The 14,882-nt window shown below is 39.4% G+C and overlaps 1 protein-coding gene across 2 annotated transcripts in view; it reads right to left on the reverse strand.

Annotated features, from left to right (window-relative positions):
* LOC130917185 (contactin-5-like) overlaps nucleotides 1-14,882 on the reverse strand; it is a 411,152-nt gene that overhangs the window by 143,509 nt on the left and 252,761 nt on the right. For both annotated transcript variants that reach the window (XM_057838311.1, XM_057838312.1), the window contains one exon: nucleotides 14,458-14,560. In XM_057838311.1, coding sequence (XP_057694294.1) covers nucleotides 14,458-14,560 — 103 coding nt within the window. The remainder of the gene's footprint in view (nucleotides 1-14,457; nucleotides 14,561-14,882) is intronic.

Consider the following 14,882-nt stretch of genomic DNA (forward strand, 5'->3'; position numbering starts at 1 on the left):
TTGATCCATCCACCCGTGCATCCATTTTCTGCAGTTTCCTTTTAGAAGCTGGAGTCGATCCCAGACTACTCCGCGGATTGGTGGACAGTCAACCGTGGCGGAAAAATATTCAGAGTAACATTTAACACCTACACAAAAATTATTGAACCGTATCGGTTGCTGGAGTAACTTGGAACTGAGGACATTAGAATTTGGAGCTAATCACATGGTCTCAGAAAGCTTCAAGCGCTGGTTGTTATGATTGCAGTCATGTTTTCGTTAGAGGGCCATTATGTCTGCCAACTGGGACTGTCGTAACTTTCTTGCAACCAATGGATTGGCAAATGAATCAACAACAAAATGCTAAAAATGCTTCATGTATACATCCCATTCGGAATATTCTAACCACATCCAGCCCATTCCGATTAAAGGGGAAGTTCAGAATTTTTTTGACCGACAGTGCATCCAATCATACAGTGGGGCAAATAAGTATTTAGTCAACCATCAATTGTGCAAGTTCTCCTACTTGAAAAGATTAGAGAGGCCTGTAATTGTCAACATTGGTAAACCTTAACCATGAGAGACAGAATGTGGAAAAACAGAAAATCACATTGTTTGATTTTTAAAGAATTTATTACCAAATTAGAGTTGAAAAAAGGTATTTGGTCACCTACAAACAAGCAAGATTTCTGGCTGCCAAAGAGGTCTAACTTCTTCTAACGAGGTCTAAAGAGGCTCCACTCGTTACCTGTATTAATGGCACCTGTTTTAACTCATTATCGGTACAAAACACACCTGTCCACAATCTCAGTCACACTCCAAACTCCACTATGGCCAAGACCGATGAGCTGTCGAAGGACACCAGAGACAAAATTGTAGACCTGCACCAGGCTAGGAAGACTGAATTTGCAATAGGTAAAACGCTTGGTGTAAAGAAATCAACTGTGGGAGCGATTATTAGAAAATGGAAGACATACAAGACCACTGATAATCTCCCTTGATCTGGGGCACACAGGTTCTCATGTTTGGAGGAGAAAGAATACTGAATTGCATCTGGAGAACACCATACCCACTGTGAAACACGGGGGTGGAAACATCATGATTTTTGGGCTGTTTTTCTGCAAAGGGACCAGGACGACCGATCTGTGTAAAGGAAATAATAAATGGGGCCATGTATCAAGTGATTTTGAATGAAAATCTCCTTCCATCAGCAAGGGCATTGAAGATGAGACGTGGCTGGCTCTTTCAGCATGACAATGATCCCATACACACAGCCAGGACAACAAAGGAGTGGCTTTGTAAGAAGCATTTCAAGGCCCTGGAGTGGCCTAGCCAGTCTCCAGATCTCAACCCCATAGAAAATCTGTGGAGGTAATTGAAAGTCCGTGTTGCCCAACGACAGCCCCAAAAAAACACTGCTCTAGAGGAGATCTACAAGGAGGAATGGGCCACAATACCAGCAACAGTGTGTGAAAAGCTTGTGAAGAGTTACAGAAAACGTTTGGCCTCCGTTATTGCCAATCAAGGCCACATAACAAAGTAGTGAGATGAACTTTTGCCATTGACCAAATACTTATTTTCCACCATGATTTGCAAATAAATTCTTTAAAAATCAAACAATGTGATTTTCTGTTTTTTTCTCCACATTCTGTCTCTCATGGTTAAGGTTTACCCATGTTGACAATTACAGGCCTCTCTAATATTTTCAAGTGGGAGAACTTGCACAATTAGTGTTTGACTAAATACCTATTTGCCCCACTGTAATTTTAAACTGAATGCGGATCGGATTGAAGAAATTCTGTCCATTTACACATTCATACTGATAAATTTGAGCACAGGTGCTTCTAATATTTGTATTATTGACATCACGAGACAGGGCGGGAAAACTTACATTTTATTGACTAACGTAATAGCAGCTCTTAAAAAAAATGGCTGCTAACTCTCTGTAAATACTGGCTTCTATTTACATTGTTTTTACTTTTTTTTACTACAGTATTACATGGTGGCAGATTGGTTAGCACGTCCGTCCGCCTCACAGTTCTGAGATCAAGGGTTCAATCCTGGCCTCTGGCGTTCCTGTGTGGAGTTTGCATGTTCTTCCCGTACCTGCGTGGGTTTTCTCTGGGTACTCCGGTTTCCCCCCCACATTCCAAAAACATGCATGGTAGACTGATCGAAGACTCTAAGGCTAGGTTCATACTACAGGTCTTAATGCACAAATCAGATTTTTTATCATATCTGTTTTTTTGGCGTGCCTGTTCAGACTGCCTTTGTCCATTGAGACCATTTAAGTATTACGCATGCGCACTAATTCGCAGTCCGACACGCGCTGAGCAAGACGACCCGCATGCGCAGAAGCATCAAAACAAATGACCACACATGCTGGCTGTCATGCGTCATTCCAGGGCGATCATATTTTGATTTCCAAAAAGAGGACACAAATACCAGACATAAATAATCTCAGTTTAGGCTTATATTCAAAGTATATGGATCGATAGCATGCACGCACTGTCCTTAAATGTCCCACACACATACGGGCAGTTTGCCCCGACTCTCGGCCGTGTAAGCAATGTTGAAATATTGCTTGTATGGAGCAGACAGAAAACCGATAATTCTCAGGCTTATCCTCAACCCATTTTAATTTTTTTTATGACTGTTGTCAATTCCGACCCTTCCTAAAAAGCCGTGTTTAAGGCAAACTAGGTGCTAATAACGCACGCACAGCTGCACCGCTACAATAGCGTCTCTCTCACTTTTTGATGATGTAATTGCTGCATGAATTCCGATTTGAGAGACTGGACAGTATACACCGCCGCGACAGTCTGGAAAAATGTGGCCCAGATCGGATTTGAACCACATACGAAAGTGATCCAGATCGGATTTGAAATGGTCCAGTTCTATGCAACTTATCACGTTCAGACCGTCAAGTTAATGCCTCACCCGAGTCGGAAAAACACGAAAAATCGGATTCGTGCATTAAGACCTGTAGTATGAACATAGCCTAAGTTGTCCCTAAGTATAACTGTGTGTGCGAATGGTTGTTCATCTCCTTGTGCCCTGTGATTGGCTGGCAACCGATTCAGGGTGTACCCTGCCAACTGCCCATAGTTAGCTGGGACTGGCTCCAGCACCTCCATGACCCTAGTGAGGATAAGAGGTTCGGAAAATGAATGAATCAGTGTTGTTTTTGACAGCCCTTTTAATTTTCGACTTAGTCTTCGTCTTTTGGACGATAATACTTATTTGTCTTAGTCATATATTAATCATCTCAAAATGTGTTTGTCCTTATCTAGTTTTTTATTGACGAAAACGCAAGACTAATTTTACTTTTAGTCGACATTTTTCGTCGGTAAAATTGAAAATTATACTCTAAAAATTAATAAGTTTCCAACTGTTTCAAATGAACATTGAGAGTCGAGCACATACTGTAGCGTCTACAAGGACAACACCAACTTGGTGATAATAAACACTCAGCAGGGAATCAGTACATTATTTTCAAATAATTATACCAAAATGGACGCCACGAACTGTATGTAAAAAAAAAAGTCAAAGTTTAAGAGGACGCTCACCATTATCATTAGCCTAACGCTAATGCGAATCCAATGCTAACGCTACGAGTTATATTTAGTGTGTGATGATCACTCAGCAGAGACCTTCAAAGGCTAAATCAACATTGCATATTCTCTCTGGCCAAGATAGGAAAACAAATCTTACCATGTGTGCTTGTGTGCAAGCCTGGAGACTGGAGAGCAGCAGCACTTCACATGAGTGACACAACCAGACACAGCTACGATGCAGGCTAACTACACATAAAATGTTACACATTGTGAACGTGACGAAAACTATTGTGCATTTTCTTCTCTTCAGACGAAAACTGGCATTAATCTTTTTATGTTTTAGTTCGAGCTGTCAAAATTATCGCGTTAACGGGTGGTAATTATTTTTTTTAAATGAATCACGTTAAAATATTTGACGCATTTGACGTACATGCCCCACTCAAAAAGATTAAAATGACAGCACAGTGTCATGTCCACTTATTACTTGTGTTTTTTCGTGTTTTGTCGCCCTCTGATGGCGCTTGGGTGCGACTGATTTTATGGGTTTCAGCACCATGAGCATTGTGTAATTATTGACATCAACAATGGTGAGGTACTTGTTTATTTTTCGAATGAAATTTTTACAAATTTTATTAAAACAAAAACATTAAGAGGGGTTTTAATATAAAATTTCTATAACTTATACAAACATTTATCTTTTAAGAACTACAAGTCTTTCTATCCATGGATCACTTTAACATAATGTTAATAATGTTAATGCCATCGTGTTGATTTATTGTTATAATAAACAAATCCAGTACTTATGTACAGTATGTTGAATGTATATATCCGTCTTGTGTCTTATCTTTCCGTTCCAACAATAATTTACAGAAAAATATGGCATATTTTATAGATGATTTGAATCGCGATTAATTACGATTAATTTTTAAGCTGTGATTAACTCGATTAAAAATTTTAATCGTTTGACAGCCCTAGTTTTAGTACCCCAAAACATGGTTTTAGCTCGTTATCGTCTTGTCATCGTCATGAAAAAACATTTTCGTTGATGAAATGTTTTCATTATAGTCATTGCTGACGAAAACAACACTGGAATGAATGAATGAGTATTACACATGTGTTATGTTCTGGGGCTGCTTTGCTTCATCAAAACCTGGACGACTTGCTGTGATTGACTCATTCACTGTTATTTTCGGTAAAAGACTTCCAATCCTTTTGACTTGGACTAGCAATCGTTCGATAGCTGCCAACTTACCCAGTCTAAATTGATTGGACGTCTATCAATGTCAATGAGTTATTTTCAGAAATATCTCGAAGGAGTTCCTTCTGAAGATAAGTCATCCTTCTAACTAACTGTAAATGCATTTCCGTCGGAAAATTATAAAGCAAAATTGAGTTTGTCAATGCACGCGACAGGCCCAGCTGCTGTTGGTCTTTTTCCGCTGTAATTTTCACTCCCCAGCGCCGCGATGTTTGGGAAGTAACTCGACGTAATGAGCGACGTTGATTGGAATCTAGGTAAACGGCGATGAGGTTTTCAGTGATTTATTTTCGATTAGAGACACCGGATGACAGACAGCCATGAATAATTCATGCTGACTAATTATAAACATAATGGAGTGTGTGTGATGCGAGATAATTTTTGCACAAAGACAAATCAGTTTTAGGTGGAGAGGATTGAAAATGTGTCGCGGCGTGTTATTGTTTGTTTGTTTAAATATTGTTAAATTAACAATAAATCTCCCTTCCAGTTGTCCACCAAGTTTTCAATATTTCTCGTTGCGGAAATCAGGGAATTTGCTTTTGGAATCCAAAGCAGCGAAATGTAATTGAGATGCAGAAGGAGGGAAAAAAAACAACTTGGGTGGGTTTAGATTTGACATGGATGTTCACATGCTTACTTGGATTTTATCTGGAAAATTTTGAAAGGCATTAATTAAATTCTGACAGCCTCTTCTTTTTGGGTAGCCTTGCAAGCAAGACGGTACAACCTGTTTCATTTGATTCATCATATAGTACCATCTTGTAAATCACTTCCCGGGCTTTCAGGAGAAAAAGGCGGGAGCTGCAGAGGCAACTATCTGCAGTGCAGAGCGGGTCTTGTCGGTACGTCAATTTCGAAAGTTTTGATAAAAATACACTTCATTTCCTCATTAAAAGAAGATGAAAGCATGTCACATAAAGCTCTCCTTGATGGGAACGATGTTTTGCTCTTCCGCGAACCAATACGACATACTGTGGCTCAGGGGTCGCGTTAACCGAATATTTTCCGTCGTTGACCGATTTTTTAAAACGGTGACGGAAAAAACTGAAGTCCACAAGTCATTTAGACCGGTTGCAATTCACACCCCAGACCACAGGGTGGCGAGTGAGCATATTAATTAGCTATTGTCTCTCTTGATGCATGACGTCGTTGGCCTTACTCTGAAACATGTCAAGGCAACTGAGTGTCCGAAGTTTCTTCAAAAAGCCCCAAAACGACGATGGTGTTGATAAAAGAGGTGAAAAAACAGGGACTGCACAAGCGGGCACGGAATTCAAGTCCATGCGCACCAGGAGGATAGTGTGAGACTACGTTCAGGCCACAGCAGGTGAACTCTTAATTTCATTGTTCCATATGCTACATATGATAGGCTACCTACCTACTGGGGCCACAGTCAACTGTTTTTGTCACTGCGGAGAAAAAGTTACATATTCATCTGCTTGATGTGTGATGGCACGGTGTGGATTCTCTGTTAAGCTTGTTCGGACAGAATATTAATTTTAAATGAATGAAAACTAAATACTATTGAATATGTTGAAGCGGTATGCAATGTTAAGCTTATTCTCGCTATATGATTATACAACTTTAACATTTGTTAATAATACGCTCTGTGTGTAGTATCATCCATCGCTTTTCCTTTTTAAATGGGCACTTATAAGCGAACGCAAGAAGTAACAACGGGAACATTTTTAAACAGGCATTTCACGGGAGAGCATTTCGACTCTTCGGCCAATCATATAGCGAGAGCGAGTGGATAGTGAGGGGACCGTGCGCGGCTCTTAAGTGTCTATGTCACGTGACTGTCGTAGCCGGTAACGCGCTCGGCCAAATGGACACACAAGTACAGAAGGTGAATTATGCCAAACAAAGTCAAAAGAAACAAAATCATTTAAAAAAATTTAAGTGACGGGTAAAAATAGATTATGACCGGATTTTTATGACCCTGTCAGTCAAAATGGCAGACAACGAAAAAGTCTAGCGCAACCTCTGCTGTGGCTTAATGTGGGTTGGCTGCCTTCAGATGGCGAGCCAATCAGGGGGAAGAGGCGGGACCTTCAGACGTGACCAGGAAGTGATTATCTGCTTGAATGCTATGTGGGAATCAAGGGGTAGGTTTGGTTTCACTATTTGTAGGGACGATATAACAGCATAACCTGCATGTACACTTTTTGCTGGGGACAGGACATTAATAAAACCAAACAGATGTGGTGAATGGGGGTCAGGCCTTCATTTGTCACAAATATGAACCTTAATTAATTTGTAAGCTAAATGATCAATGCAAAATAAATCTGTATTGACTAATACTAACTTTCAGACTGCAAATTTATAACGTCTTAATCTGAATTTTTTTTCTTAAATCTCGTCGAATAATTTTCTCCATCTTGACTAGTTAACAGATTAATGGGTCAGATTATTCCATTTACTTCAAGTACCGGTAAATACTACCATTTGTTCTTATTAAGCCCATACATCTAAAAGTCGCTCATTTTTAACCTAAATCAAGAAAAAAATGCTTTTAAATAATGTTTTGAACAATATCTATTCTTGAATTAGGAACATTTTTTATTCTTTTTTTTTTTTTTAGATGAAATATACAAACTTTTTACTCAAATAAGTGTGTTAAGATTATTTTCAGCTAGAAATGTTTCTTTTTTCAAGAAATCTGAGTTAAATTTACTTTAAGCACTGGCAGATCATTTCACTTCTTTCTAGTAGATTTACCGTGAAAACAAGGGAATTTAACTAGTTTTAAGGAGGTGTGTTCTTGCAGTGCATATGTATTGGTTCAAGTGACACACCATAGGAATCAAACCTTTGTTTTAAAAACCTTCCGAATGGAGTTCGATAAATTCACACAGATTAATGTTATGCTAACTCTGATGCGGGTCGGACTTTCAGTAGCAAAATTGGTGGTGTGTTCACCACCTCCACAACACTGACGTCTTTTTACATTACTTACAGTGGCTCCTGCTGGCAGAAAAGAATTTCTAATATTCCTCAACTTCGAAGGGGGCGGAGTAGTACGCTCTATAAAAGGACAATTTTTTTTTACTGCACAAACTATTGAAACAATTTTTAATAAAAATGGAAGGCCAGTTGTACCTCAGATTAACCATTTAAAGAATTATAGGTATCTCAAACGATAGCAGCATAAAAGGCAATTTTTTACCGCACAAACGCTTGACATCATTTTTATATAAATTTGCGTCTAAATTGGGGGGGCTACTTCACGGAGGTCTGTAGAGATGGTCACAAAGCACATATAACAATATGCAAAGTGCCGTCCTATTTTTTTTTTTTTTTTTTTTTTTTTCTGGGTCATCCTCTTGCCGTCATACTATGGCTACTTGCCGTTGTGCTCTGGCTTTTTGCAGCTGTGCTGTGTCTTTTTGCATTCGTCTTGCGAGCCATTCGCAGTCGTGTTGCGAGCCATTTGCATTCGTGTTTTGGCATTTGGAGGTTCGTGCTTTTGCCAATTTGCAATCACACTTTAGAAATTGGGGATCACGTTGTGGCAGTTTGCATTCGTGCTTTTTTTTTTTTTGCAAAGCCTTTGCAATTAGGGTTCGTGCTTTTTTTCTATTTGCAAAGTGTTTGGACTTTGAATTTCGCCTGACACCTCCCGGCCGCCGTATTAAAGAGTCTGTGCTAAGTGATCATCACACACATATGTAACTTGTCGCGTTAGCATAGTGTTCACGTTAACATTAGCATTTAGTGTCGTGAGTGTCGTCTTAAACTTTTGGAAAACTTTTTACATATAATTCGTGGCGCCCAGGTGGGTTTAATTAAATGAAAATAAAGTACTGTTTTCCTGCTGAGTGTGTATTATCGCAAAGGCGGTGATGTCCTTGTAGACTGTACTATTATGCGCTCGTCTGTCAATGTTAATTCGAAGTTGTTGAAAACATTTTATTTAAATATTTATTTTTCATGGACTAAAACGTTTGAGGTTTCCAGACGAAAACATTATGAGTAAATGTCAACTACAACTAGATGAGTTTTCGTTGACTAAAACCAGATGAATACGAACACAATTTGAAATGACTAAAATATGACCAAGACTACTAAGTATTTTCGTCCAAAAGACTAAGACGGAAATTAAAAGGGCTGCCAAAAACACCACTGTTACTAACTACACATACGATAAGAAAATGTCACACATTGTGAACTTATGATTGAAACGATGAGGAATTTGCATCTCATTTTCGTCTCATCAGACGAAAACCGACATTCTTCTCATTATGTTTTAGTCTCCCAAGACACGTTTCTAGCTCATCATCATATCACCGTCATCAAAAAATTGGTCATCAACAAAATATTTTTGTTTCCGTGATCTTTGGCGAAAATTAACACTGGTTACAGTGATCCCTTTCTATTTTGTGCTGGAAACTTCCCGCCCTCAGTCCATCGCGGATTTTTTTTCGATAAAAAAAAATATATATATAAATACTAGGGTTGTTCCGATCATGTTTTTTTGCTCCCGATCCGATCCCGATCATTTTAGTTTGAGTATCTGCCGATCCCGATATTTCCCGATCCGATTGCTTTTTTCAATTCCAATCATTCCCGATAATTTTTCCTGATCATATACATTTTGGCAATGCATTAAGAAAAAAATGAATAAAACTCGGACGAATATATACATTCAACATACAGTACATAAGTACTGTATTTGTTTATTATGACAATAAATCCTCAAGATGGCATTTACATTATTAACATTCTTTCTGTGAGAGGGATCCACGGATAGAAAGACTTTTGACTTTGTATATTGTGACTAAATATTGCCATCTAGTGTATTTGTTGACTTTCAGTAAATGATACCGTGGCCATCCCAAATGCATGATGGGAAGTGGAACCATGACTGTGCGTAGTGCTACCAATTGATATATCTTCTCTGCGTTGGGAAGTAACATAAGGTGTTAAGACAAACATCAATTGCCACCTTGCTTCCCCACAATGCTTCTCATGATATTTCTAATCATATGGAGAGGGATTGCAAAGCTTTAACCAATTAAAAAAAGGCTCCAAAGGCTGCCAAAATTCACTCTACTCATTTTGCGCTGCCTTTTATCTCTCTATATAGGTAAAACAGCGTCATTACAGATTGAGCGCGACAATGAGTGAGAGGGTCGTGCAGTGCATGCATTATTTGCGTGAAATATTTTAACGTGACACATTTTTTTAAAAAAATTAATTGCCGCCGTTATCGGGATGAATTTGATATCCCTACCTTAAGCCTAAACTAAAGACTCTGGATGAGTGTAACATATTATGTCTGTAACGTTAAATACAATTAGAAAACGATTTAATAAAAAAAAAAAAAAAAAAAAAATATATATATATATATATATATATATATATATATATATTTAAAAAGGCATGGCCGATATTTTTTTTGCCGATTCCGATACTTTGAAAATGACGTGATCGGACCCGATCGATCGGCATTCGATCGGGGACGCCGATCGATCGGGACATCTCTAATAAATACACATGAGCTGTCCCGAGCCGATTGTGTACTCTCACTCTCCCCCCTCCCTCCCTGGTCTTTGTTCGTCAGCCAGTGCACTGGAGTTACTTACAGTGCATCACATAAGTGAATACACCCCTCGCATTTCTGCAGATATTTAATTATATCTTTTCATGGGACACTGACAAAATGAAACTTTGACACAATGAAAAGTAGTCTGTGTGCAGCTTATATAATAGAGTTATTTTATTTTCCCCTCAAAATAATTCAAAATATGGCCATTAATATCTAAACCCCTGGCAACAAAAGTGAGTACACCCCTGAGAAACTACATCCAAATGTCCAAATTGAGTACTGCTAGTCATTTTCCCTCCAAAATGTCATGTGACTCGTTAGTGTTACTAGGTCCAGGTGTGAATAGGGACCATGTGTGTTCAAATTTGTAGTGCACCTCTCACACTCTCTCATACTGGTCACTGAAAGTTCCAACATGGCACCACATGGCAAAGAACTCTCTGAGGATCTTAAAAGACGTATTGTTGCGCTACATGAAGATGGCCAAGGCTACAAGAAGATTGCCAACACCCTGAAACTGAGCTGCAGCACAGAGGCTAAGATCATCCAGCGTTTTAAAAGAGCAGGGTCCACTCACAACAGGCCTTGGGTTGGTCGTCCAAAGAAGCTGAGCGCACGTGCACAATGCTTTCTTTGAAAGATCGTTGCAGGAGTGTTGTCAGCATTGCTGCAGAGATTGAAGAGGTGGAGGGTCAGCCTGTTAGTGCTCAGACTATACGCTGCAATCTACATCAAATTGGTGTGCATGGCTGTCACCCCAGGAGGAAGCCTCTTCTGAAGACGGTACACAAGAAAGCCCGCAAACAGTTTGCTGAAGACATGTCAACAAAGCACATGGATTACTGGAACCATGCCCTCTGGTCTGATGAGACGAAAATTAGTGTGTTTGGTTCCAATGGTCTCAAGCATATGTAGCGGCGACCAGGTGAGGAGTACAAAGATAAGTGTGTCATGCCTAAAGTCAAGCAAGGTGGTGGGAATGTCATGGTCTGGGGCTGCATGAGTGCTGCAGGTGTTAGGGAGTTACATTCCATTGAAGGAAACATGAACTCCAACATGTACTGTGAAATACTGCAGCAGAGCATGATCCCCTCCTTCCAGAAACTGGGTTGCAGGGCAGTGTTTAAGCATGACAATGACCTGAAACACACCTCCAAGATGACCACTGCTTTCTTTGGGGGATCCTCAAGCGGAAGGTGGAGGTGCGCAAAGTCTGAAATATCCGGCAGCTCCGCAACATCGTCATGGAGGAGTGGAAGAGCATTCCAGTGGCATTCTGTGAAGCTCTGTTCAACTCCATGCTCAGGAGAGTAAAGGCAGTTCTGGATAACAGTGGTGGCCACACAAAATATTGACAGTTGACATGTTGTATGGTAATATTGACAACTTTCACTAAGGGGTGTACTCACTTTTGTTGCCAGGGCTTTAGATATTAATGGATATATTTTGAGTTATTTTGAGGGAAAATAAAATAATTCTATGATATAAACTGCAAACAGACTACTTTTCATTGTGTCAAAGTGTCTTTTTGTCAGTCTTGTCCCATGAAAAGATATACTTAAATATCTGCAGAAATGCGAGGGGTGTACTCACTTTTGTGATATACTGTATTAAAGTTTAAGATGATTGACAGACGTTTAATGTTTGATCTTGCCAAAGATACCAAGAGGCTGAGGCTTCAAAGCGCCGCATGCGTCAATCATCGTTTAACTTGTTAAGCAGTTGCTGTGGCAACTCATTGTGTGTAAGAACAGCTTGAGCGGATTTGAGCGGACACACTCAATGAAGCATTTAATAAAGACAAACATTTTTAAACTTTATGGTTGTTTAAAAATAATTTGATGGAACAGTAACATGTTTAAAACTCAAAATAAGTATTTGGTCAATACCAAAAGTTCATCTCAATACTTTGTTATGTACCCTTTGTTGGCAATAACGGAGGCCAAACGTCTTCTCTAACTCTTCACAAGGTTTTCACACACTCTGGCTGGTATTTTGGCCCATTCACCCATGCAGATCTCCTCTAGAGCAGTGATGTTTTGGGGCTGTCATTGGGCAATACGGACTTTTAACTCCTCCACAGATTTTCTATGGGGTTGCGATCTGGAGATTGGCTAGGCCACTCCAGGACCTTGAAATGCTTCTTACGAAGCCACTCCTTTGTTGCCCTGGCTGTGTGTTTGGGATCATTGTCACGCTGAAAGACCCAGCCACGTCTCATCTTCAGTGCCCTAGCTGATGATTTTCACTCAAAATCTCTCGATACATGGCCCCATTCATTATTTCCTTTACACAGATCAGTCATCCTGGTCCTTTTGCAGAAAAACAGCGCCACTGCATGATGTTTCCACCCCTATGCTTCACAGTGGGTATGGTGTTCTTCGGATGCAATTCAGTATTCTTTCTCCTCCAAACACGAGAACCTGTGTGCCCCAGATCGTGGGAGATTATCAGGGGTCTTTTATGTCTTCCGTTTTCTAATAATTGCTCCCACTGTTGATTTCTTTACACCAAGCATTTTACCTATTGCAGATTCAGTCTTCCCAGCCTGGTGCAGGTCTACAATTTTGTCTCTGGTGTCCTTCGACAGCTCATCGGTCTTGGCCATAGTGGAGTTTGGAGTGTGACTGAGGTTGTTGACAGGTGTCTTTTATACCGATAATGAGTTAAAACAGGTGTCATTAATACAGGTAACGGGTGGAGCCTCGTTAGACCTCGTTAGAAGAAGTTAGACCTCTTTGACAGCCAGAAATCTTACTTGTTTGTAGGTGACCAAATACTTATTTTCCACTGTAATTTGGAAATAAATTCTTTAAAAATCAAACAATGTGATTTTCTGTTTTTTTTTTCCACATTCTGTCTCTCATGGTTGAGGTTTACCCATGTTGACAGTTACAGGCCTCTCTAATCTTTTCAAGTAGGAGAACTTTTGCTGGTTGACTAAATACTTATTTGCCCCACTGTAACTCATTTAACATGGTTGAATCCATCTGCTCCCTGTTAAGACCAACATAAAATAAGTTTTAGTTTGAGCTAATAGTTTTTTTTTAATGCATTAATAATTTGTAGGTATACTTGGCTGTTTTTGTTGGAATATGTGTTTGATCGATTTGCCAAGAGCATTGTTAAAAAGACGTTAGCATTTTATAACATTTAAGATAGCAGACCTTGTTTGTTACTGACCAAATACTTATTTTCCACTCTAATTTGGAAATACATTCTTTAAAAATCAAACAATGTGATTTTCTGTATTTTTTCCACATTCTGTCACTCATGGTTGAGGTTTACCCATGTTGTTTACAATTACAGGCCTCTCTAATCTTTTCAAGTAGGAGAACTTGCACAATTGGGGGTTGACTAAACAAACAAACAAACAAACAAAAACAAAAAAGAATTTAAAAAAAAAAAAAAAAATTAATAAAAACATTTTTGGGGGTCGCTACTTCATCCCCATTAACTGTGAAAAACGAGGGATCACTGTTCACAATTCATATAATATTTTCACTTTCTACTCGTAAAACGTAAACATTAAAAAAAAAAATAATAATAAAACCATTTTATCAACTAAAGTCTTGTAGTCTAGAAGCCTTCATTGGATTTCCCCCAAAATAACCTTTGGATCCTACAACGCATCACTGTTGATGCGCAAGACACAAACAATCCTTGGCCCACGCCAACACGAGCTCCCTTGAGGAGGTAGTAATAACTTTTCAGCTTTTCCGACAGCTACCGCAACGCTAACTTTAGTAAGTGTGCTAAGTGCTTTTGGAATGCACTCTCTGTGGACTCTCCCTCCTGGCAGATGACTATTACAATGTCATTTATTTTCCGCGCTAGTATAACCTTGTCCCTCTCCGTTCATTCATTCAACACAGAGCAAGGAAACACATGCACGCATACATTAGGCCTTATCCCTAAGGGTGGCTACACTAACCATCTAAAACACTCACTCTCATCACGTCTCGCCTGAAGAAGTCATGTAATGGAATAAAGACGTTTAAAGAGGACAGGAAAACACAGGGAATATTAACTGAGCTGTGCTTATTTTCCCATCCGGTGGAGGAAATTGTCCAGTTATTTATTGGAGTGTTCTGTCTTTGTTTACTCACTTGCCCAGCGCGAAGCACTCCAGTCTGACGGTGACGCCTCTGGAAGCCAGCACTGAGGGAGGGAAGTGCACTTCAATTTTGGGCTCGTACTCGCCCATGACACCTGGAAAGGGTAAGGAGGAGGATGAAAGATATTGGCTGCGTTCAGAATCACTCCCTCACCACGTTACAATTCGCGATATATTGAGTTTATAGTGCCGTTTGAGTGACGCCGGAGTAATTCCTCTTAAAGGGCAGACTGAAAAACAAACCTCCATCATTGGGTTTGTGGAAGAAAAATTCTCACGGATAGATATGAAAATATTTGGCCAACACCAGGAAATAATAACATCAAAATGAAATAAATTTCTTATTTTCAGGTTTTGAGTTGACACATCTCACATAAAATCATGACATGAGTTTTAAATTTTGATATGAGAAGTTAT

The sequence above is a fragment of the Corythoichthys intestinalis genome, chromosome 6, assembly GCF_030265065.1.
Source record: "Corythoichthys intestinalis isolate RoL2023-P3 chromosome 6, ASM3026506v1, whole genome shotgun sequence".
NCBI classification, from domain to species: Eukaryota; Metazoa; Chordata; class Actinopteri; order Syngnathiformes; family Syngnathidae; genus Corythoichthys; species Corythoichthys intestinalis.